The following is a 26,518-nucleotide window of genomic DNA, read 5'->3' on the forward strand; positions in this document are numbered from 1 at the left end:
GTGCAGAGTGAATGGAGCTGCTGGGGATTGTAGTGCTAAGGTCTAGAGTCCTGCTGGGAGCTCATCGAGTCACAGGACAGCAGGATCCAGCCTGATCAAGTCCGGCTCCATAAACCTCACTGCTTTGATTTTAGGACTGTGGTCAAGGTGGATTATTTCTGAATGTCTGTGACATTGTACTGGGCTGTTAACAGATGTTTATCTTGTCCAAGTGGCCAAGAAGGCCAATGGTATCCCGGCTTGTATCAGAAATAGTGCTGCCAGCAGGAGCAAGGAAGTGATCATCCCTCTGTACTCTGCCCTGGTGAGGCTGCACCTCGAGTACTGTGTTCAGTTTTGGGCCCCTCACTACAAGAAGGACATCGAGGCCTTGGAGTATACTCAGAGGAGGGCAATGAAGTTGGTGAAGGGAATGGAGCACAAGTCTTATGAGGAGCTGCTGGGGGATCCAGGATTGTTTAGTCTAGAGGAGTATTGGGGAGACTTTTATCTAACTCCCTGAAAGGAGGTTGTGGCAAGTTTGGGGTTGGCCTCTTCTCCCACATAACTAGCAATAGGACGAGAGGGAATGGCCTCAAGTTGCACCAGTGGAGATTCAGGCTGGACGTTAGGAAAAGTTTCTTCTTCAAAAGAGCAGTTAGGTGCTGGAACAGGCTGCCCAGGGAGGTGGTGGAGTCACTGTCCCTGGAGGTGTTCAAAAAATGTTTAGATGTTGTACTGAGAGACAGGTTTAGTGGAGAAATATTGGTGGTAAGTAGATGGTTGGACTGTATGATCTGGGAGGTCTTTTCTAACCTTGGTGATTTTATGCATCTACAACTAACCTTTAACACAGTGTTCCTTCTAGGAAATGAGTGTTTTGTGTAGTTGTTCTTTTGCTTTGTTGTTGTTGTTGTTGTTTTGGAGGTGGAGGTGTGAAGGGGGGAACACAATGACCCAGATTTGCTGGGGAAGTCAGATGGATTGAGTCCAGATGCTCAGGCTTTCTGTGCTGTAGCCTGTAGTCAGCTGGTTCTAGGGAGTGGAGTCCTCAGTGCAGCAGTCACAGATGCAAAATAGTCTGCTGCTTTGCTTTTTTTGGTTAAAGGCAGTACCTTGGAGAGCCCACCCGTCTGTTTTTTCACTTTGCATTTTAGGAACTACTCTCCTGGGTTTTGTTTTTAAATCCAGCTCTGGTAACCGGAAATAATTTTCTGGTTCATTTTCTGCTTCATGACTGTTGCTAATGAACCTTTGAGGAATTCAGGCATCCTTCTCAAACAATGGAGGTGTGGCTATAACCATCTTTAGCCTAACACACTAATAATGTCTTTAGCCAGCTTCCCAGACTTCAGTTACAGGTGTGTGGCATCAGGAGGGAAGCACATCCCTTCATCTAGGCCTTGGCTTTTGTGAGGATGCATCCATCACTCATCTTTCTAGCAGAAGTCTGTCTTGTCAGCAGGTGCTGGTGGTGCTTTGTGCAGGCTGAGTAAACTGAGCTTCTGTGTGCCAGGCAGAGTGATGCCCACTGCCGAGGATGGGTTTGCCAGAAAAAGTGGAGAGAAGGTATTCTATGTTTTGAGAACTTGTTTGGCCAAGGGGTTGCTTGTAGACTGATCTCTGGATTTAGATGCCTAATTGCTGCCCATCTCAGGCATGCGGGTGAGTAAATGTGCAGCATCTACTTGTATTTGTTATCTAGGTAGAAGTCAACTCTTCCCTTAATCCAAATGTGAAATCCAAACCTTCAGTAAAAGTTTTCACTAGTTTGATCTAATAAACCCCTCCCAGAGCAGAATAACAGCATCTTTTAAGAGTAATTGAACACAAGATGAATACTCCTTATGTGAAAGAATTATTTGGAACAAAAAAGGCATTGCATACAACTTTAAAGATCTTACCAGCTGTGAACATCAATTTAAAACAAAAAAAAATCCAAATGTTTGTATTCAGAGAGTTCGACTCTCCTGAGTGGACATCTGTTCATGAAGAGTACTGATGAATTAAGCAGTTATGTTGTGTTTTTATCTTCTCTTTCAACAAGTTTTATTAGCGTGTTTGAGGGCTGACTTCTGTCTTGCTATGCTGATTTAGTAATCTGACTGTTGGGTTTTGCTCTGCAAGTTGTCTGGATGTGGCTGCTTACTGTCACCTCCCTGTGGCACTCTGCTTACCAGTCATGTTATAATTGGTGGAAATTGAACAATTCAGAGCTTGCTTCAATAAACACGACTTGCTGATTGACTGAGTAAGGTTATTAACTGGTTGACTAATTAAGAAAATTGTCAGCTCCTCCCCTCCCACTTTTTTTTTTATTGTTGCATTAGTTGCAGAGATTGTTTTGGCAAAGATGGTAAAGACTTGTTTTCACACTTCTAGTGGCAGCATTTGAAAAGGATTGAACAAATACTTGCAATTAAAAAAAAAAAAAGATTTTCTCATTTACCTATGTAGTTTGATTACATACAATCTATCTGCTCATTTTTAAATTCTTTTCTACAGAGGTTCAGTTGGGTTGAATCCCAGGTCTGTAGAAATAAGCAGCTTTGCCACACTGCCGCTGGTGATAGATATGTTTGAACTTATACAGTGTTCATGGAACTAGGCCATAGTTGTGGAGACATTTCATGTGTGGGGGGGAGAGTGGAAAGGAGAGATAAGTAGGATTATACATTCTAGAGGAGATTTAGTGCTATAGATTTAGTGCTATGAGTTATAGCAACATCACTGTAGTAAATGCTTTTTAGAATTGGCTAAAGATCACAAAAAGTAAAGCTGACAACATTAACTCCTTATGTTATTCTTGAGTTAAACATTGGAGTTTTAAGTAACTGAACTGCAACTATCTTCAATGTCTTTATTGATGACCTGGATGAGGGCATTGAGAGTACCCTCAGTAAGTTTGCAGACGACACCAAGCTGGCAGGAAGTGTCGATCTGCCTGGGGGTAGAGAGGCCCTACAGAGGGATCTGGACAGGCTGGATCTCTGGGCTGAAGCCAACGGGATGAGGTTCAACAAGACCAAGTGCCGGGTCCTGCACTTTGCCCACAACAACCCCAGGCAACGCTACAGGCTTGGGGCAGAGTGGCTCGAAAGTTGTATGGAGGAAACGGACCTAGGGGTATTAGTCGACGCTCGGCTGAGCATGAGCCAGCAGTGTGCCCAGGTGGCCAAGAAGGCCAATGGCATCCTGGCTTGTATCAGAAATAGTGTTGCCAGTAGGAGTAGGGAAGTCGTTCTCCCTCTGTACTCAGCCCTAGTGAGGCCCCACCTCGAGTACTGTGTCCAGTTTTGGGCCCCTCACTGCAAGAAAGACATTGAGGCCCTGGAGTGTGTTCAGAGGAGGGCGACAAAGCTGGTGAGGGGTCTGGAGCACAGGCCTTATGAGGAGCGGCTGAGGGAGCTGGGATTGTTGAGTCCGGAGAAGAGGAGGCTCAGGGGAGACCTCATCGCTCTCTATAACTACCTGAAGGGAGGTTGTAGTGAGCTGGGGGTCAGCCTCTTCTCTCTTGTAACTAGTGACAGGACGAGGGGGAATGGCTTCAAGTTGCGCCAGGGGAGATTTAGGCTGGACATTAGGAAATACTACTTTTCTGAAAGAGTGGTCAGACGCTGGAACAGGCTGCCCAGGGAGGTGGTGGAGTCACCGTCCCTGGAGATGTTCAAGAAACGTTTAGATATAGCGTTGGGAGACATGGTTTAGTGGGGTTGTTGGTGGTAGGTGGATGGTTGGACTAGGTGATCTTGTAGGTCTTTTCCAACCTAGCTAATTCTATGATTCTATTTGCTTTCCAATTTTGAGCACTGAAAATATCTATATTATTTCTGTAAATTCACCTGGGAATCAAATGCATAGACTTCAGACTCTTGTGAGAGACATTTTAGTGTATGTAATTTTGTTTCATTTACTTCACCCTTAACTTTTTTCCTGCTTCTCAAGCACAAAAAAAAATATATATATTTCTTGTTTTCTAGAAGGTTGCCTATTTTTTGAGGCCCTACATTCTCCACCATTGTTCTCCTTCTCATGGTTGTTTTTTTTTGTTTGTTTTTCCTATGGGGAAAATCAGACAGGAAGCATTTGAACTTTCTTCACAGAACTTCTGAAGTGCAGTTGCTGGGAAAAGTTTTTGGAGTTGCCAGGCTGGCAATTATAGACAAATTCTTGTAGGAGGCTGTACCTGAACTTCTTAAAACTGTAGCTTCTACTAGAAGTTGTATGTTGTAATAGGTAGATACTTGTATTTTCTGTTTCATCTAAAGGATTTTTTTTTTTTTTAGCTAGGTTGGAAAAGACCTAGAAGATCATCCAGTCCAACCATCCACCTACCACCAATAACCCCACTAAACTATGTCTCCCAACGCTATATCTAAACGTTTCTTGAACATCTCCAGGGACGGTGACTCCACCACCTCCCCGGGCAGCCCACTCCAGCGCCTGACCCCTCGTTCAGAAAAGTAGCATTTCCTAACGTACAGCCTGAATCTCCCCTGGCGCAACTTGAGGCCATTCCCTCTTGTCCTATTGCTAGTTACATGGGAGACGAGGCAGACTCCCACCTCACCACAGCCTCCCTTCAGGTAGTTGTAGAGGGTGATAAGGTCACCCCTGAGCCTTCTCTTCTCCAGACTGAACAATCCCAGCTCCCTCAGCCGCTCGTCATAAGGCCTGTGCTCCAGACCCCTCACCAGCTTTGTTGCCCTCCTCTGAACGTGCTCGAGGGCCTCAGTGTCTTTTTTGCAGTGAGGGCCCAAAACTGAACACAGTACTTGAGGTGCGGCCTCACCAGTGCTGAGTACAGAGGTACAGTTACTTCCCTGCTCCTGCTGGCGTAGTTGGCATATACAGGCTGCGGGCCAGGATAACCAGAAAATTATTTCCGGTTACCAGAGCTGGATTTAAAAACAAAACCCAGGAGAGTAGTTCCTAAAATGCAAAGTGAAAAAACAGATGTGTGGGCTCTCCAAGGTACTGCCCTTAACCAATAAAAGCCAGGCTACTTCCCAGCCCATCCTGTGGCCACCCCCTGCCCCGCACCATCATGGTGGCAGTTCTGCCCCACTGAGCAGCCCTGCCTGGCCCTGGGCATGCACCCATTGCTCACAGCAACTTCAAATCGGCGTGTGGTCAGCACTGTCTGGCCTGAAACTGGGACACAGAGAAGGCAGAGTGCAGTGCTAACTCAAGTTATGGCAAATAATTGTGATACTTTTGCTTTTCATAGGACTGTGAAAAGCAAAAGAATATGCAGCCGTGCTTTCTATTTCGGTAAAAAGAATTTGAGAACAGGTTTCAAGATTACCAAAAAAAAAAAAAAAAAATCGGCAATTTTTTTGTTTATTTGGCACTCCATTTTCAGTCAACATAAATACATTACCTGCAGATTTTCAAATGGAGTGTATGGAGTTGCAATCCAAAATGTGATCATGTCTCTTTGTTGGACTTCCATAAGCCCCCTCTTACCAGAGAGAAATAGCACTGGCTTCATCATCACGCCTTATTCACATCACCACTTTCTGGCAGTATGTACATTTGTAAGCAACTATTTTCAGGGATGAAGCACAGGAAGAGTAAAATTTCATTGAAAATCGCTCACAAACAATTTGAGAACGCATTAAGAGTTGCAACTGCTGACATTGAACCAGACTGATGCATTAGTTTCAAAGTATGAAATATACCACTGTTTTTGTGTTTTTGTTGCTCTGTTTTTATTTTAATAAGAAATATTAAAATTTAAAGTAAGTTTTGTTACTTATACATATTAACTGCATTATATATTTTTCAAGGGATGCTCTGAAAGTAATGCCTCCTATTTTATTATGTTGGTCCAAAACACTAGAGGCAGGTGTTGGTGGTATGGCAGTAGAGTTGAACCTTCCCACCAATATTCCATTGCATTTTGTTGCCATGCATCAGGTGGCAGAAGAGAAGCAATCTGACAAAATGGTGTCTGACATGGAACTGTGTATGAAGCAAAGGTGTGTAATTAAATTCCTCTGTGCGGAAAAAATGGCACCCATTGGTGTTCAGTGACACTTTCTGAACATTTATGGAGACGAAGTAGTGGATGTGAGCTCAGTGAGTCAGTAGGTGGTGTGTTTGAGGTGGGGAGAGCAACAGTGGTTCACCTTCACTTCGCAGATTTTTGCTAGCGTAGCGTGCAGGCTGGTTCACTGCTGATGAAAATGGACATTTAATGGATGTGACTATGTTGAAAAATAGTGTTTTGTAGCTGAGGATATCCTCTATCAAATACTGGTTATTGTGCTCTTTGTATCTATTGATGTTTCCATGGAAATATATAGGAGGCATTAGTTTTCAAGCAACCTACGTATGTTTGGTCCGAGATAATTCCTCTTCACTCAGTGCAGCCCAGGCAAGCCAAAAGGTTGGACACTGATGAATTAAAGCTCCTGAGGAATTACATGACTTTTGTAAGCAAAGTTCTCCCCCTCAAAATACTTTATTCTTTTCTTACATTTTATTTTTTGATTTATGTTAAGTAGGTGGCACTAAGAATAGCTTCCTGTATGTCAGAACCAGCAAAATGACAACATAAGTGATGCTATTTTAAAAAGAAAAAAGAAAAACTTAAAGTCTTGGATAGTTAGTATGGATGTGGTTGCGTCTTTTGATCAGAAACTATGTTAATAGTTGCAGAGTTTATTCCCTTTAGATTTAATGTCTCCATTTCAATTTGTTGACTTTCAGTAATAGAGAAGCTAATATGTTACCTCGGTACGTAGTGCAGATTGAAAGTGACACAGAGGAACATGTGAAAGCCATTGAACATCTGAAATCTGGACTTCTAATTGTATTTGTACAAACCTTTGGACATGAGCACTTGTGTTAGATTATTTATAGATGATGCTACTATTGTATTAGAAACTCTTTTCACTGGAATGTTGGCAGCTTTCCCATATTGTTTTTCTAGTTCCTGTGTAGCTCTTAATCCATATTTTCTTGTTAAGTGTTATGATCCATCAATATTGAATATTCCTGCAATAATAGCAACCATGCATGGGCTGTAGCCTTGTATGTCATGAAGGCTTTTCTGTTACAGTTTTTGAAAATGTCTTATGTGAGATGACATAGGTATCAGGCGCAGGAATAAGTTGCTTTCAAAGAAGAAAGGAGGTCTTGTGGCATCTGGACTTAGTTTCAGTTGTTTTTATAAAGTCTGTTATTTATCACAAGCTTGTTAAGGTGAGGGCAAGATTGGCCTTGTTTATATTTAGTGTAGATCAAAATTGTAACTGCTACGTGCTTTCATTTATGTGCAGAACACATGAAGTTCTTAACAGTATGTTTGTGAATTTCAAAACTTTGTAGACAAGAAATGGGAATTTCCTTGCTTTAAAAAAAAAAATCAAAGTTTTGGGGAGGATTAAAACTATAGGAGATGTATTGTTATCTAATACAATCTTCTTTTTGTTTGCTTATTCCTTGTTTTTTTTTGTTTTCTTCCTCCAGAATCTCATGCAGGAATGGGTCAAGAAGCTGGCAAACCTGCATGGCCAAAATCAACAGGAGGATATCAGACTATTACTGGTAGAAGATATGGAAGAAGGCATGCTTATGTCAGTTTCAGACCATCTTTGAATAGCCAAGATGGAAATCAACGCCAACACAATGGAGAACATGGAGGATTAGAATTGGGTGATGTTCAGGAGCAGATTTCTTTATGTATGTACATATCTCTGTGTATATTCCATTGCAAGCTGTGGTGTTTAGGGGTTGGGGAGGGAAGGCGCATAGGTAAATGTAGAGAAGGGAAGAGGGTATACACGTAAGTAATACATATGTGTAAACTACACTTTAGATGATCTCATGTAATCAAAGCAAACTGAAGTATTCTTTTAGATTTCAGTTTTGCTTGAAGAGGTTACTGCGTCCTAACCAATTATATAATCATAAGGTAGAATCCCGTTATTTTGCCTTTCTTGAAAGACCTATGTTGAAAGTCACATTTAGAAGAAAATTTGTTCTAACCTTCTAGTAGAACAAAGCTATGAAATATTTGACTTACCATTGACGAAATAATATGTATTTGACCTCAGTGTATTTACAGTGAAAATTATTTTCAGCTTCTATAAGATCTTAAAAATTTTCTTCTGTTTATACAACTTGAACAATTTCCCTTTTTGTGGTTCAGTGATTAGCAAACTGCTGATTTTTTTCCTTTTTTTTTTTATACCATGGAAAACTTATTTTATGTGTTTTCCTAGCTCTGCCTGTGTTTGAAATAACATGTTATGGATTCCCTACTTTTGACTGTGCATGTGTCATTTTTTTCTCTTTTAATGAAGTTTCTAAGTTCCTTAACACCAACATAAAATTTTTAAGTACTTGCATCGAGGTTTGCAAGCCAGTTTTGTATTCAGAAACAGCATGGAGCTTACAGATAACTCAAACTAAGCATTAATTTTGTGGTAGTACCAGAATGTATATTTTTACTTTCTTTAACACTTGCTGAGCTCAATATTTATTGTCCCTTTGTGCAAGAGGAGTCCAATATAACCAAATGGAATCTGTGGTTATGGTGACTACCAACTGTAATTCTGTGTTCATCCCTGCTATTATTTTCTCCTTATGTAGAGTAGCATTCACAGCTGTGTGTACAAAATACAGTGTTGTTAGTACATAATTTATGGTAGCAATAAGTGGCTTTATTTGAGTGTGGCAGGAGGCACAATTCAGCCAGTTAATGAATGAGTAGTCCAGTTTTAACATATGGAAAGAGATGTTGCAGCTTTTTAAAGTTTCTAGTGTCTTTCAGGTTACCCGTTCTCATCTTAAAACCCCTTTTTAACTGAACAAAGTAAAGGTGCTTCTTATGAGCATGCTTCTTCTTTAATACTTGGTTTGTGCTGTCAAAGGCTGAGCAGAACGTGTGTTTCTTTAGCCTTAGTTTATATAAATGAGAATGTAACTATATTAATGAAGAATGACTACATCTCTGCTAAATGTTTCTCCATAACAAGCTGCATTGCATTTGCAATTAACTACCCTTCTTTTTTCATGAGCAGGTTTTGTAAATGAGATTACTCATTGATTTCAATTATTCAATTGTACTTTCTTACAACTTTCTGTGAAGGTTCTGGACCATTGGTTCAAGTTTCTCCAGGTTTATTGGATGAGCCTCTGTTAGAAAATATTGGAACTGGAGAACCCATTTCCCAAGCTGTGTTCAGACAAACTTCTGAGGCAAACCCTTCACCATTTTCTTATGGTGTAGAAGGCAGCCAAATCTCAGGGAACATTGTGAGCCCTGATAAAAGTTCAGAGGACCTTGCAAAATATGCTTCTGGAGAGTGTGATGATTTGAATGGTTGCAATGGAATTGCTTTTGTAAACATTGACTCTTATGAGCCAGATAGCAGTGATGGAGAAGATGATTGTCAAGACCAACTTTGCTTGGTGAGAGATGAAGCAGGTGTACTTCAGGAAACACTGGATAACATAGTTACTGAGTTAGAAAAAGATGTGGAATCTCTTACACATTTACGGTCCCAATTATCTACTCTTAATGGCAGAGTTTCTAGTGAATGTTGTGAGGAAACAGGACCAGTGCCTTTAACGAGATATTTTAGCACAGATTCAGACTTGACCTATCCAAATAACGGGACATATAAAAAATCTACTGAAGATCAAGCCATTCTGAAAAGTAAGCTGAGTGGTGCCAGCCATGAAACACTACAGGTAAACACGGTGAATATTGAAAACAGGACCTGTGTAACAACTTGTAATGAATTAAATATCAATGATGGGGAGACTGAACAAGGAAATTCACCTGAACTAATAGTGAGACCTAAAATGAGAAAATTTAACCCCACAAGCCATTTGGACAGAGAGAAGCTTCCAAGTAATAATGAAGAAGAAAGCAAATCTGGGAGGGAAGGTGAAATTGCTGAAATCCAGCAAGGCTGTGCTGAGTTTCCCTTCAGAAATGACAAAGAAAAATTGAGCTCCAGTACGTTCTTTGGTTCCAAGTGGTACAATGGTCCTCAAAGCAACACAGAAGTAGACCTAAGGAGCGATACATCAACTCAACAACAAAAAGATATGCTAGATGATAGCAGTTTCTGGGATGAGTTTGAAGAATGCAGCAGACACCTATCAGTGTCCCACAGAGATGAAGACAGGTAAAGTTCCATTTTTGTATCTGTATTGGGTTGAATTGGATGTGTAAGTAATGTGCAAATCTGCATAATTTGTTAGCAGATGGAACACAGTAGTGAAATTTCAGAATATGATCATATAGCAAAATGCCAACTTCTCCTTTCAGTTCTCCTTCATCTCTCTCCAAGATAATCTAAATAAATGACACTTTACATTACTGCACTATAATGTGATGACTTTGGTATTTTTCCAAATATTGAACTTAGTTCATAAGAATTGGGTAAGGAAAGTTTTTTTTTTGAATTATTTTTAACTGGAATTATGCTTTTGATGGTGGAATGAGGAGCCTGTCCTTTAGTTCCCACAATGTGGTGTTGGATAGCATGGCAAGCAGAGACCACTGCAGATAGGTGACAGTCTTTGCTAAGCTGATGTCTCATGTCTTGGCAAGTGACAAGTATATAACTCAGTAATCATTAAATGAAGTTCTTCATCTCTGGAGAATTTGGCTTCGTTAAATCCTAAATTTTGAAATTTATGCATGTGATGTTCTTTGTTTGCTATTAATGACTATAGCATTTCTCCTTTCCTTTTATGAGGAAATATCTCATTTATATCTCCTTTCCTTTTAATGAGAACTTTAAGATGTATGTACATACAAATTCAAAACAGAAGAGTATTGGAACAACTTTGACTACCAATATAGTAATAGGTAGGTGACTCCGAAAATAATGCCTCCTATTTATTTCCATGAAGACTACTACAGATAGAGCACAATAACACTATTTGATAGAGGAAATTCTCAGCTACAAAACGCTATTTTTTCAGCATATTTATCCCTATTAGCAGAGCCTGCATGCTGTACTCACTATTTTGTAGCTGCTATGATGGCACTGTTACTAGGAAAGTGTTGCCCATGAAGTCCCTCTTTCATCAGCAGGAACCGATGGAAGTCAGAAGGTCCCAAGGTGGGTGTGGTAGGATAGTCCAGCCAAGATTGACATTGTGCTCCACCATCTTCAGGCTGGTATTAAGACTGGTTATTGTGTTGCAAGAGAAAGACTGTCTTCTTTTCAGGCCTCACTCTGGAAATTTGAGCCTTCAGCTTAGTCAGCATCTTGATGTAGCAGTCAGAGTGGATGTTTTTTCCTAGTTTTCAGGAAATCCAGAAGGATCACCCCTTTCCTACCCAAAATACAGTGCAGTGCTTTTTACCCACTGAGGGCTGCATCTTGAATTTTTTCTTTGATGAGGAATTCACATATCGCCACTCCATAGACTTCCATTTTGTCTCCAGCTCATACTGGTGATGCCACATCCCATCACTGGTAATGATGTGGTCCAGGAAGCTGTCACCTTCAGTTTTGTATTGGTTCAGTACATCCTGACACTCCTGTGTGAGCATTTGTGGGACCCGTGTTTTGGGCATCCATTATTAATGAATTAAAACATTATTATGAATTAAAAGTGCCGTTTAGCTCTGTATATAGTTTGCTGGTTGTAATCCCCTGATTTGTTTGGGTGAGTTGACTGAGATATTCATCATTTCATAGTATGATAGCTGTGCATGGCTGTCCAGAAATTGGCTTGTCTTTCACATCACTATTGCCGCTGCTGAAGCACACTGCCCACCACTTCACTGTGCTCATGTCCGCTGTTTTACTCAATAAATCTTCAGCGAGCATCAGTGAATGACAGTGAGTGGCATTTCTTCTGCATGGAGAAATTCAGTGGTGCACCTTTGCTTCATGTGCACTGCCGTGTCAGGTGCCATTTTGTCAGGCTGCCTCTCTGCTGCCTTCTGTCACACAGCAGCAAAATTCGATGGAATATTGGTGGGAGAGTTCAACCTCCTGCTGAAATACCACCAACATCCACTTCTGATGTCATGGACCAACGTAATAAAATAGGAGGCATTACTTTCAGAACATCCCTCCTATTACTATAATCTGTGTTCATAATCATTATTGGATTGTGAAATAGAAAACACTGAAGGAATAGTTCTGAGACTCTGTGTTTGTCTTACAGTATACTTAACTAACCTTTAGGTGTCAGGAGGGGAAGTACTAGAATCTTAAACGTTAGTTGGTACAACATAGAATGTATTGTCTTTTCAAAAACTCCGTATCACTCATCTGTTAAGGCCACTGGCTTAAGTGGTTTTCAGTAATCTATCAACTGTACCTTTGTACGGTTTAAAGGAGAGAGCAGAGGAGGGACTGTTGTGAATGGCTTAGAGATTGTCAGAACTTCTTAGTGTTTGATGTGCTAAGATGTGAGGCTGACATTTCTGCACATTTGCTAAGCAAACACTGGTTTTTTATGCATCAGGATGCTGTTAGGAGAAAGTGCATGTGGAGTTCTATTTCTGAGATATTGCACGTGGTTTGCAAATGTCTAGAGAGAACGAGAAAACACTATCACTAAGTAGGATGGGCAGATTTTTTTCTTTCCTTGTGAGAGAGAGATGTGAATCAACTCTACACATATATATAATCTATTTATAGGTAGCACAAAATTGTCCCTGAAAACTTTTCTACGCTGGGGAGAAATCTTCATACAAAAAGCAAGAGGACATGTTTGTAAGCTTGTTTTCTTTGCCCTAAAGCAGTTCTTAAATCCACATTCTGCCTTGTTTACATTGCAGCTCAGAATGTAGTGATGGAGAATGGCCTGCAACTGGGCCAATCTATTTTGCTGCTGCAGAGAAAGACCAGTCCTCAAGCGATGAGAGCTGGGAGACTGTCCCAGGCAAGGAGGAACACGAACCAGAAGTGCTGAGCAGCAGCAGTGGTGTAGAAGTGAACGCAGACCCTTGTTTCCAAGGAGGGTACATCTTTATTTTCATTGAGTAATTTGTTCCTGTAAATTCTGACAGCAGTAACACAGTAGCCACATGACACTATGCAGAATAAAATAAATTCTAAAAATAGTTACTGTCTTGGCAATAATAATTTATGGGCAACTATGTGATTGATTTGATGTATACATTTAAAATAGGGGAAAATGATGTGTCATATAAATGCTGGCTATTTTGTGAAAGGTATGGAAATAATGAAAGGGCATTCACACTCTAAGAAAAATTAGCAACAGCAGGTATAACAAGGTGGGTGAACTGACTCAAAAAAGACAGATTAGTCAAGGTAATTATATAGCGCATGTCTCTTTACACACATCTTCTGAACTGTGTAGTACTCCATGCAAAGCTGTTGTTTGTCATTGCTTTTCATGTTCCAGTGAATGGAACAGCTGTTCTTTATTTCTTCATTTCTCCTTTATTTTCCTGTAAGTGATTAAAGTAAATTTGAAACATTTGCTTGATGAGAGCTTACTTTTTAACTTTTTTTTTTTTTATCAGAAGTCTGTTTTTCTTGCAAGGAAAAATTTGTACCTATAAATGGCCAAGGAATTTTTTTTAAGTATCTAATATTGACCTTAGATTATTAGTTGGGATCTTTATAAAGCAACAAGTCATGGCTAAGTATTCTTCCTGCTGCTTCTGCTCGCAGACATACAGCAGCTAGCACCAAGCAGTCTTAATCTGTTGCTGCTTTATTAGCATCATTGTCTCTTGAGATCTTAAGAATTAGAGTGGCTTTATGAAAACATTATGAAAACCAATCTGTTTCAGAACAGCAGCAATGGAACTCTGTATCCTTTAGTTTTCTATGATGTGGATAGCCTGCAAATGTGCTAATTTCTAACACGATTCCTATTTATTTGCTCTTTGATAAGAAAAACAGTATTCCTAATCCCTGTGACTTTTGATCCTCTAGAGAATCTAGGAGTAAGAATCATCTTTCTCCTCATGCACATGGCTTCTCTTACAAATAATCTCTTGGCAATTAGGTCAAGCTTCTCCATGGCAGGCTGCTCCAGGGCATTGAGAGCCTTTAACTTTTAGATTTTGGAGCTTAGATTAATAAGAAAATCTTTAGCACTAAATTTGTTAGCTGTGACAGGGATACTGTGTACTGGGGAAAATGCAAAGGAAGCTGCTTACTGTATGACTGACCTGGAGCTCTATGAAAAACAGTTTTGTGGCAGCATCATTGGTTTTAGTAGGTTCAGAGTCTGGATGGACCAGCTGATGACACTGAGAAATTCTATTATTTTTTTCCCAAAGCAAGTTAAATTTCTAGTCTGGGACTCTGGGAAACACATAGGTGCAGCCCTTGATGTAGTATTTGTATTCTCTCTTGCTTGCAAATGCTTAGAAGTTGCCTTAGCTTAGTTTTACCTGCTCTTTTATTTATCTGAAGGCAACAAACATTTTCATTTATTAATTCGAAGGGTGCAAACGTTTTTGGAGGAAGGAGAAATTCCTTGGTTACAGTATCATGAAGAAATAGAAAGTAGCAGTGATGAGGAAAACGATCCAGCTAGTGGTTTTGTGCATCCTGGATTTTTTATGTTGGATGGAAACAACAACCTTGAGGATGACTCCAGTATGAGTGAGGACCTCGATGTGGAGTGGAGGTGCGTATGCCTCTGATAGTTTTCTGCGTTTGTTTGAGTGAGTTTATAGTGACTGTTTTCTTTTGTTATGTAAGATGTCTAAACACATACAGCTGTTGGTATGTACATGCTTCAAAGACTGATAATCTGAGTTGTTTGGTTTAAGGTACTGCAAGTTATGGGTTTCCTTTTATGCTAGAAGGTAGATGTAGATCTGTTAAATCAGATTGTGATCTGGGAATGTTCTGGGGCACTGAATATTTTGGGAATGTGTTTAATTTTTCAATTGATTTTTCAAGACAGCAAGTATAGCACGAGTATAAAAAACAAAAAACAAGGCAGTATGAATGCAGTCAACCTTCCAGTCAGTACCACTTTCTAACTGGTCTTTTCTTTCTTTGCAGCTGGAGTAAGTTAGATGTTGTAAAACATACCTTATTGCTCTTAGAAATGCCATGTGCTTACCTAATGTTATTGTAATTTTGAATACTTCACTCGATTTTTTTGTCCTTAAATTGCTGAAGAATAGTGTAATATATTTATCAGAAAAATCCTGCAAATAGCAGGTAGAAAGTTACCAGAGCCACTTGCACAACATAATCCTAGAGTAATATATTGCATTTGTTGTAAATTGCAAGTATGCTAGACTGAACACTTTTTAGTGAAAGACTTAAAGCTTTTTCTCTTCTTATTACTAATAGTATTAAAAATTTGCTGTGTAGACGTGTCTTCATAAGAAGACAGTGTAAGTACTGTCATATTGACAAAAAGCTCAGTAGAGACTAACATGTGGAAGTCCAAGTTGAAGTAAGGTACATCTTATTACAGGGACAAGCAAGTAGTTACTGCAGCAAGCTAACAAGAAAATTGTAGTATATGGACATAAACTGATTTTTGAGTTTTGGAGATCAGCTTTGGTAAGCTGCTTAACTAATCAGAATAGAAAGAAGGGTGTTTCTCTAATAGTATGGTTTTTTTCTGTTCATCATATGCAGAGAGTAACAATTCTGCTGGTGGTCATTTTAAAATTTGATCCCTGATTGTTAAGCTGTGAAACATGACACATGATGGAAGTACAATCTGAACAATTTTAAAAGTGGCCTATTAGAATACACATGAAATTTATTTGCTGAACTTTTGCCCTTTTACTTTGAAGTGGTCAACAATAAAAGCTCACCTCAAGGTCTTCAGATGTCTGTATCACTGTGACTGTACCATTGTGCTGGGCATAGGTGTTGTTAGTGGGTTCTGCCCAGTGCCAGACCCAACTGTTCAGCTGGCTCTGGCAGAGCCCAGCGAGAGCTTGGGAAGAAAGGAGGTTTGTCTTACCATCTAATTCTGTTAACTGATATTAAACTGAATTAACGTTCGCCAAGTTGAGTCCATTTTGCCCATGGAGAATAATTGGCATGTAATCTCCCTGTCTTAATCTCAACTTAGGAGCATTTGCCTGTTTCTCCTTCCTCTGTCCTATGAAGCTGGGCGAGCGGGAGAGTGGTGGGCACCTGGCAGCCAGCCGAAGTCAGGACTGCTGCAGTAATCACCTAGTGAGAGTGTTATTGATGTGCAACAAGTAAATGTATCCGGTCTTCATGTTGTCGGTACTAGGAAACATTGTCTACTTTCAAACTCATCTTTTTCAGGCTGCTGGATGAGTTTGACGGACTGGGAGTTGCTCAAGTCATTTCATATGTGGATCCTCAGTTTTTCACTTATATGGCACTAGAGGAGCGCTTAGCACAAGCTATGGAGGTATTAAAATATAGCTGTTAATTTTTGTATGAATTAAAACCAAAGCACATAGTGTGTTATTTTAATACACAGATATACAGATTACTGAGTTAGATTCATTTTTCAATTCAGAGGGTACTCTTTTGTGTGTTAATATTACATATGGAAATATTTCATTAGATAGGAAACATATTTTATCAATATTGCAAAAAATATATGAGAATGGTACAGGTGTTCTAACCATGGTGGTGTTATATCCATGTTGTGACAAGAGCTTTTCTTAGTCAACTTATTAACAAAGATTCAATGAAGATTAGATAAATACTTTCTTGGTCTGTCTTGACCTTTTAGGTTTGCATGTTTGAAAATAAATGTTCAAGTTCTTCAAAATGGTATAGAGCAAGAAGTAATTGATCAGCACTGGTTTTAGAACTAGTTTTAGAACATGTATTTATTTTCTCTTAAAGGAAAAATGAGGATATTGCCATTTCTACAATGTGTTTCAAAACACATCACTTAAACGTTGACAGATTTTGTACATACCAAAAGAAAATTCATACCTAGATCCGTGTGTATAGATTATCCCAGTTTTTTTAAGAGTAGTGGTGGAAGTTTCTTATTTTTATTTCTCAGAACTAGTCTTCATTGGATTTGTTTGTCTTCAGTACACTGTGGATAAACCACCATGGTTATGATCATTGTTTTTTTGTTTGTTTGTTTTAGTTATATGATGTTGGTCACTGTCAGAATGAATATAGAGCTAGTTGGCTGAAATTCAGTTTCATGCAACATGACAATTTCTGCTCTGTCAGAAATCTTCTCTGCAGAATATTCTCTGCCAAAACAAGAGTCACAAGATGTGTAGATATTTAGTATTGCATTGCAACAATTAAATTGAATGTTTTGTGTGTGAAGTTTAGGGGATAGCAAGAGGGAGCTTGACAGGTAGCTCTTAGTTAAAAGGGGTGAACAGGGCAAATTGTGTCATGGTATGCTTGCAGACGCAATACCAAGGACATTTTAAAATGCTTTCTAAAGCTGACAGTCAGTAGAACAATCATACAGCTTTTTATCCTTACAGATAGTGATAAAGGCAACATTTTTTGAATAAGCTTAATTGTGATTTTCCAACGAGGTCAAGGGGCCACACCTGACATTAGCAATCTGACTTGAAGTGCGCATCACTTAAACCATATGGAGGCCAGAATTTTTTGTAGATAGAATATCACAGGGTTTTCTCCAGTTTTGTAGGATCTTGTTAGATTTCCTTGTCTAGAGATGCATCAAAACTGCTTCTTGCTATGTAGAAGGTCTGCTGATATCCTTATTCTAAAAGCAATGTTGTGAAGTTGTATAGGGAAAAATCCATATTGAAAAATAGCTGCCAGTTCTTACTACATCAAACAAGACAGAATTACAGAAGCAAGTTGACCTCTTCCTTAGCAGTGAAGAAAGAGGAATTATGTACAAAGGGAGAACAAATCCCATCCATTTTTATCTATGTATTAATCTGTTAAGAGGAAATTTGAGGTTATTACAGTTCTCTTGAGACTTTTTTTCTCATTTCTAGGCAGGAGCATTGTTGAGTTCTGTCAGAAGAAACGTGTAAACTTCTTTCAAGCTGGCCTGTAAACACAGTCCTTGGTGACTGTATGCGTGGCTGACAGAGAAGCTGCTGTAATTATGTTAGTGTCATCAGGAACTGAGTGTCACTGAACTTGCTTGGCAAGCAGGAAGATGAGTACAAAGGAAGGTAGTTGTTCTCTGGAGCCTGTGGTACAGGTCACTGTGGGTGCTGGATGAGAGGGAGCTCCAATTCTCTTAAATAGTATTACTGCTTGAAATTAGCACTTGGGTACCTGAAACTTGATGGTGGACACAGGAGCCTGGCATAGTTGGAATAGTAGGAATCCTCCATAAGAATTTTCAAGTCTTTGTTTACAAGGGAATACGTTAGCATCATACTTGTATAGATACTTCTTAAATTTGTAATTGATTTAATGTTCTCAATTCTATCATTTAGGAGCACACTTATGATGTGTGGATGTTAATTTCTGTATTGTTGGTACAAAATGAGTACCCTGTAAGAAATTCTAAAGTATCTGTGTTGCCTGAAACAGCAAGATGTCTTGCAATAGCTGATGACTCCATTTACTCCCTGCCCTTCCAAGTACCGCAATGCAGAGTATCATTTTAGTTCGTATTTGTTACTGTTCTTCTTGCTTTGAAAATCTAACTTAGGAAGCAACTTTTAAAGGTGATACTCTCCATGTTAATTCGATTAAGTGGAATTAAAATCCTTTCTCTTGAGGTTTATTACCCTCAAGCAACTTGTAAAACACCTTTCTTCCCAGTGTGAAGGGTCATTATTCAAGTAGTTCAGAAAATAAGTGCAAGGATTACCCTAAACTGTTCAACATTTCTCCTAGGCAATATTAAATTTCTGGAAGTTGAGAGAAACTGAGCAAAAAATGTCTATCTGTCCAGAATTATTTTTGATTAATTAAAACAAAGACTTATGGACATATGGAAAACAAGATATATGAATCACTAGTCCTGTATAAACCATGTTAATAAGATAGGATGCAACCCTACCTCTCACTGGGTCTACAAAGACTAGAAATTTGTTTCTGCAGGAACAGCTTTCAGAACAGCATAAAAGCAAACTTTCCTCGTAGTCATATAGTTGTAGATGTACATAGGTCTCTCCAAAAGTAATGTAAGTTTTTCTGCATGGAGAAATTCAGTGGCGCACCTTTGCTTCATGTGCACTGCTGTGTCAGATGCCATTTTGTCAGTCTGCATCTCTGCTGCCATCTCTCACTCAGCAACAAAATGTGATGGAATATCAGCCTCCTGCTGACATACCACCACCATCTGCCTCTGATGTTGTGGGTCAACATCATAAAATACAGGACATTACTTTCAGAGCAGCTGTAATAGAACTCTTCAGCAAATTTAGAAATGTGAAATCTTTCACCGGAACAGTGAACGATCTAAGTATGTCATGATGTTACAAAGCCTCTTCTTTACCTTTTCTACTCTGGTCATAGTAGCTGGTCAGAAGTCTCTGAAATGTGGAATACAGAAATTTCACTGGAGGGACTGAAACTATTTATAAAACATATTTCATGATACGAAAAAATAAACTGAATGAAGACTTTTAAAGTTTGGATAAGAGACTCTTAAAAATGTCTAGCAGTTTTTATTATGATATTTTTAATGCAGTTTTTGTATAAAGTATGTGAAAAATCTAATATGACCATTTTTGTTTTGTAGTTTCAATTAAATGCATGTGTGTGTCAAGTAGAGAGATCATGACAATGGGTATCTTAGTATGTAAGTTCAAGATGATGAGACTTGAAAGCTCTTTTAGGGAAATAAGGATTAAAGCAGCCATGAGGAAGAATGAAGACATCTAATTTTATGCTCCTCATCTCTCCGCAAAAGTAAAGGGAATGATTTAATATATTCTTGCCATGGTCCGTCTTATTTTAGAGATGGATCTGTTTTGGCTTTTTTAGGAGTTTCTCTTGTTTTTTTTCTACAGTGATATGGTTCCTATTCATTAGATACGTTTCCTGCTTGTTCTCTGTCTTTTGTTCTCACTTTGCAGATTTCACTGCCTGCATATATTTTTTTATTTTGGCCTTTGAACAACTTTCCATGTTTGAACCGAAGCATGCCTGTCCTGCAATTACATATTATCTACGTATTTATCTCAATTTATAACAACTTTCTAAGGGAATATTTGTTAATTCTTAGGCTACTAGGCATCTTACAGTGTTTAAAAATAATGTCAGTAGTACTACTTTAGTTTTACTTAGATATGGAATCGTGGAATTAGCAAGGTTGGAAAAGACCTACAAGATCATCCAGTCCAACCATCCACCTACCACCAATAACCCCACTAAACCATGTCTCCCAACGCTATATCTAAACGTTTCTTGAACATCTCCAGGGACGGTGACTCCACCACCTCCCCGGGCAGCCCACTCCAGCGCCTGACCCCTCGTTCAGAAAAGTAGCATTTCCTAACGTACAGCCTGAATCTCCCCTGGCGCAACTTGAGGCCATTCCCTCTTGTCCTATTGCTAGTTACATGGGAGACGAGGCAGACTCCCACCTCACCACAGCCTCCCTTCAGGTAGTTGTAGAGGGTGATAAGGTCACCCCTGAGCCTTCTCTTCTCCAGACTGAACAATCCCAGCTCCCTCAGCCGCTCGTCATAAGGCCTGTGCTCCAGACCCCTCACCAGCTTTGTTGCCCTCCTCTGAACGTGCTCGAGGGCCTCAGTGTCTTTTTTGCAGTGAGGGCCCAAAACTGAACACAGTACTTGAGGTGCGGCCTCACCAGTGCTGAGTACAGAGGTACAGTTACTTCCCTACTCCTACTGGCAACACTATTCCTGTTACAAGCCAGGATGCCATTGGCCTTCTTGGCCACCTGGGCACACTGCTGACTCATGCTCAGCCGAGCATCGACTAATACCCCCAGATCCGTTTCCTCCACACAACCATCCAGCCACTCTGCCCCAAGCCTGTAGCGTTGCCTGGGGTTGTTGTGGGCAAAGTGCAGGACCTGGGTCTTGGTCTTGTTGAACCTCATCCCATTGGCTTCAGCCCAGAGATCCAGCCTGTCCAGATTCCTCTGTAGGGCCTTGCTGCCCCCAGGCAGATCGACACTTCCTGCCAGCTTGGTGTCATCTGCAAACTTACTGAGGGTGTCCTCAGTGCCCTCATCCAGGTCGTCAATAAAGATATCAAAGAGGACAGGCCCCAGCACGGACCTCTGGGAAACACCACTGATGACCGGTCCCCAGCTGGATTTAACTCTCCACCACCACTCTCTGGGCCCAGCCCTCCAGGCAGCTCTTGTACCTTGAATGTACCTGTCCAAGCCATGGGCTGCCAGCTTCTCCAGGAGAATACCATGGGAGACAGTGTTGAAGGCTTTGCCAAAGTCTAGGTAGACCACATCAGCCTTTCCCTCATCCACCATGCGGGTCACTCAGTCATAGAAGGAGATCCGGTTGGTCAAGCAGGACCTGCCCTTCACAAACCCATGCTGGCTGGGCCTGATCCACTGGTTGTCCATATTGGTTTAAGGCGAACATGATGGTTAAGTCTTGCTTAGTCTATTCTATGTTAGTCTGATATACCTTTGCTTTTGCTGTAAGTTGAAAAAGTAACTCATTTTCTTCTTGGTAATCAAAAATGCTTTTGCACCGTAGGTTTCATAATGTAGAAATCTAAGCTTTGGCTATCTTTAAGTATCTTGCCTCTGGAAAATAGGAAATATAACACTCTTTTCATTATTTTTTTAAAATTGAAAGTCCAGGAGAACTATATGCCGATTAGTCTCGCCTCTGTGCACAGCAAGGTAATGGAGCAAATCCTCCTAAAAACTATGCTATGACACATAGAAAACAGAGTTCGTTGCTGACAGCTTAGGGAAAATTGTACCTGACAAATTTGGTGCCCTTCTGCAGCGGGGTTATAGCATTAGTAGGAGTGACTGATGTCATCTGCTTGGACTTGTGCAAAGTGCTTGATTCAGTACTGAACAAAATCTTCGTCTCTTAAGTAAGAAGATGTGGATTTGATTGATGGATTTCATGGTTGCATTCTAAAAGGTGTTATCAGTCGCTCAGTGTCCAGGTGGAGACAAGTGATGAGTGGTGTTCCTCAGTGGTCTGGATTAGGACCAGTATTACGTAATATTTGTCAACGGCATTGACAGTGGGATTGAGTGCACTCAGCAAGTTTGTGGATGACACCAAGCTGAAAGGTGGCTGACACAATAGAGGGAAGGGATGCCATCCAGAAGGAGCTTGACTGGCCCACGCAAACCTTATCAAGTTCAATGCAGCGAAGTGTAATTTTCTGCACCTTGTTTTGGACAGCCTCTAGTGTCAATACAGACTGGGTAAGGAATGGATTAAGTTCTTCTGTGGAGAAGGACTTGTGAATGAAAATCTCAGCATGAGTCATCAATGTCTTCATATAGCCTAGAAGGCCAGCTATATCCTGTTCAGCATCAAAATTGTACCTAATTAGCTGAAGATGGTGATTGTCACTCTGTGTTCCTATCTCATGAGACTCCTCCTGGAATACTGTGTCCAGGCCTGGGGCCCCCACCACTGGATCAGCGTGATGCTGTTGGAGCAGGTCCTAAGAAGGGTCATGAGGATGATCAGAGGGCTGGAGCAGCTCCCCTGTGTAGACAGGCTGAGGCAGTTGGGCTTGTTCAGCCTAGGGAGAAAAAGGCTCTGGGAAGACCTCATTGCAGCCTTCCATCACTATAGGAAAGATGAGGAGGGAATCTTTATCAGGGAATGTAGTGACAGAACAAGGGATAGGTTTCAATTAAATGTTAGAAAGAAATTCTTTACTCTGGAGGTGGTGAGACACTGGAACAGGTTGCCCAGAAAAGCTGTAGATGCTCCATCCCTGGGGTTGTTCAAGGCAGGTTGAATGGAGCTCTGGACGATCTCTCCTAATAGGAGTCCCTACACACAGCAGGGGATTTGGAACTAGATGATCTTTAAGGTCCCTTCCAACCCAAGACATGATATGCATGATACTATTCTATTACTCTGATTTGATCAACAGGTTAGGCTAAGTTTTCGATTATGACATCATTAAAAATTTATCCAAAAGCTGAGTTTGTTCAACCTGTTACTGGTTTACTTAATCCTCCTCGCTATCCTCCTTCTGTTAACTAAAATAGTAGACTCTTTAACAAGTTATGTTATCACAGGTGGCAATTATCATGGCTCAGGAAGTTTTCAGGGGGAAAAAAAATCAAGCAAAACTAATTTGTTATACCTTTGACTGATGGGAACAGAGAGGGGTCTGTCACAACTTTGACATTTGGAGGAGGGAAAAATCAAATGTATATTAAAAACAATCAAGCTGTGTTCTGTGAGACTCTGGGATTCTACTAAAGCAGTTTGTCCTAAAATTTCTCTACCAATATGTGTGGGTTTTTTTTAGTTGTCATTTGTCACTTATTTGTGTTTGGTTTACTTCAGTAGCAGTGAAGAACAGGTTAGAAGTCTCCTCATTGTTATTGACTTCACTTATGGGTATTTCCAGTCATGATTCACAGATGTGAGAAGCTCAAATCCTTGTAGCTCATACCACTTTTGTCTTTGGCAGTGTCCAGCATATGGTTTGTGGAGCACGGAGTGGTGAGCAGTCGTATGTTTAATAGGAGGAAGAAAACTAGAGTGTCTATGAAGCCTTGAAAGCAAAGTTATACGAGTTACATAATGGACCTTCCTTCAGTCTGCTTTGTTTTTGAAGATGTAGTTTAAGCATCAGAGTCATTGTGAGGCTTATTGTCTGTGATGTTTCTTTTATGTAGCTTTCAAAAAGCAAATAATGCTTCTGTAAATTATTTTCTGTTTTATAATGCTAATATTGGACATAGACACAGAGACTTGACGTAAGCAATATTGCATCTGCCTTGGATCTCATTTAGCTTTCCCAGCTTTAGTTGTTAATCTTGTTAAACACAGTACTTTTACCTACAAAATATTCTCAGACCATCACAGCTGCAGCAAAATACCATTAGAAATACTAAAGTCAACTTTATGTTAGTAAGGAAGTATTGTTCATTGTAGCAGAATTGAATGATTTTAAGCTGTTAAGTCTGAGGAATTTGAGGATTGTAGTTGTTTTGCAAGTAGAGTTGTATATTGCACCACAAACAATTGTTTAAGGGTTTTCTTTAACTAGAATTTCTAGATGAGAATACTTACAGCAGTAGAGCCATGAGTCTTTGTCTGATAGCTCTTGCTGATCTTTATGCTACCACAAATATTTGACTGTAGGTGGAAAGCTGCTAGGTGGAATGGTTACCCGAGCTACCTTGCCACTGTGATAAGAGCAGACATATTCACGGTCTGTGACTGATAACTTTAAAGATCCAGAGAAAGGGCTACTGAAGGAGTCCACATACCATCCAGTGTTTCTCTAATTTGTTGGGTTTTTTTGTTGTTACTAGGTAAATGATAGACGCTATAAAAATGTCAGTTTATCTTAAAATTCTTAGCAGAAAATTTGATGGCCATTAGAATAAATAACTTTTCATCCTGATTAGAACAGTAAGTAGTTGTACTTGAAGGCTGAGGATTGTTAATTCAGGATATGCACTCAGTGCTTAAGTGTTCATGGCTCTTCAGTTTGTTCTGTTGTATTGTTGAACCAGGTGCATTTCTTAGAATTTGGATTGGCTATATTTGCTTTTTTGAAAGATTCCTCAGCAGAAAGAAAAAATTGTAGTGTGGTTGAATATAAGATGTAAACATCAAATCTGCCTGCTTTGGCATTGGTGTCATAATGGATTTCTATGGTGAAAAATTTAATTTTGTTTCAAGTAAGATGACTTCAAAGTGCAGATCATCCTAAGTCATTATACAGATGATAAATATCCATGTGGATCCTGCTTTTTCCTGAAATCATAGATTGATATTGTAGCCCAGGTACTTAATTTTTTTCTTCACACTTGAGTAATACTAGTTTTGAAGCCAAAAATTGCATTATTGGGGCTTTTCTTTTCAGACAGTTTTATATTGGCAAGGTTTACTGTATTTTTTACTTGCTCTCTTTTTATAACATGAACATTCATTAGAGAATAAGTTGTGCATCTGTGCTGAAATGCTGAGAAACCTGAATAACAACCTGATACTGTTTTGACCTTCAGTTTCAGATCTTTCATTACAAAAATAAAAATGATTTAATTGTTGGTCTGACAGGGATCCTTTTCTTGCTTATTTGTTTTTATATGAAATGTTGTATTTGTGAGTAAGAGAACTTGCTCACCTTTTTCAGAATGCTCTGGCACATTTGGAGTCTCTTGCAGTTGATGTTGAACAGGCTCATCCACCGGCTACTAAGGAAAGCATAGATTGTCTGCCACAGATTATCGTCACAGATGACCATGATGGTATGGAAAAAGCAATTAAGAATTAATTTGTGCTATGCTTATAAGAACAAATTTAGCTTTTTGTAATAGCATAGATACAGCCTTGTTAGCTGCACGGTATGTTTAAATACTGTACTAAGAGCTTCTGAATTTTGAACTGAACTGAATTTAACTTTTGTAACTTCTGGAAAATGAATCTTTACTAGGTGTGATTATATTTCTTAGTCATTAGTGATACTGCTGGTATATCAGTTTTAATTTCAGTTAATCTTAGACGTATAAAAGATATTAAAACTTTTTCTGCGTGTTGGCTGTAGGTCAAGAACAGTGCTGCACTATATGTTGCAGTGAATATGTAAAAGATGAAGTCATAACAGAGCTACCCTGCCATCATTTGTTTCACAAGCCTTGTGTCACCCTTTGGTTAGAGAAGGTAAGTGCAACAGTATGCTTTTTGGCTGGTTTTGGCAGGTTTTCTTTGTTTTCTTTGTTTTGCTTGAATATTTGCACTCTTACAGGAAGAACAGTTTCAACCTTTTGAAAACATGGGATGATGTTACATGAAATAACCGGCTGTTATTTTTATGCATTGTAGAAACAAATTTTAGTGCAAGTGAGAGTAGTTTATATCCATAATCACCTGAAGGGCAGTGACTTAGTCTTTATTGTTAGGTATGCGTATGTAAATATACATAAAATAAATAAATAAACTGAATCAATGAATGTTTATTTGTGTAAGAATTTGTAGTAGTTTTAGGTTAGAGTGTAGTGATGCCATTCTTGAATGGGAAAGGATTTTTGTGTGGAAAAACATGATTTGTTTTGGGTAAGAATGAAAAAAAACAAGTAAGTTACACTCTAGCTGGATAAGATAAGTTTACTGCACCCTCACCTGAAGTGAAGGTAACGCTTTGGTTTTCTCTGAGAACAGCCAAGTATCTGATCTGTCTTGCTGGAATGTTTCAGGCCCATTTGTGGTGACAACTAAGGTTCACAGAAGAAATAAACATCTGCAAGAATGCATGTAGATTAATCTACATCACCTTCCCTTGATAAATGTTGTATTAGATTTCTTTTTCATCATCCATAGTTACCTTTTCCTTCCATGGATCCAATCCTGGCTCATACTGAGGCGAGACTAAAAGAACTCTAATTGATTAACTAGTATTTCTGTAAATGCATTTGCACTCTGCTTTATGAACAATGTGAACTTGGACTTGATGATTCTCAAGTAGTTTTTAGAAGTAGTGCAGAGCCTATGGTGTAATGCATCCCTTCCTCAAGTGCT

General features: G+C 39.6%; 1 protein-coding gene across 8 annotated transcripts in view; it reads left to right on the plus strand.

Moving 5' to 3' along the window:
- Positions 1-26,518, plus strand: part of PJA2 (praja ring finger ubiquitin ligase 2) — a 40,637-nt gene that overhangs the window by 10,763 nt on the left and 3,356 nt on the right. For 4 of the 8 annotated variants that reach the window (XM_021379741.1, XM_021379744.1, XM_021379743.1 and 1 more), the window contains exons 2-8: positions 7,459-7,671; positions 9,083-10,130; positions 12,755-12,937; positions 14,401-14,586; positions 16,209-16,317; positions 25,137-25,251; positions 25,548-25,663. In XM_021379741.1, the coding sequence (XP_021235416.1) occupies positions 7,473-7,671; positions 9,083-10,130; positions 12,755-12,937; positions 14,401-14,586; positions 16,209-16,317; positions 25,137-25,251; positions 25,548-25,663 (1,956 nt within the window). In that variant the 5' untranslated portion in view covers positions 7,459-7,472. Of the gene's footprint in view, positions 1-5,919; positions 6,420-7,458; positions 7,672-9,082; positions 10,131-12,754; positions 12,938-14,400; positions 14,587-16,208; positions 16,318-17,866; positions 18,050-25,136; positions 25,252-25,547; positions 25,664-26,518 lie in introns of those variants that run through there. The other 4 variants (XM_021379745.1, XR_002433191.1, XR_002433192.1 and 1 more) reach the window with 4 other exon arrangements.

This window comes from Numida meleagris, chromosome Z, assembly GCF_002078875.1.
Source record: "Numida meleagris isolate 19003 breed g44 Domestic line chromosome Z, NumMel1.0, whole genome shotgun sequence".
Taxonomy (NCBI): Eukaryota; Metazoa; Chordata; class Aves; order Galliformes; family Numididae; genus Numida; species Numida meleagris.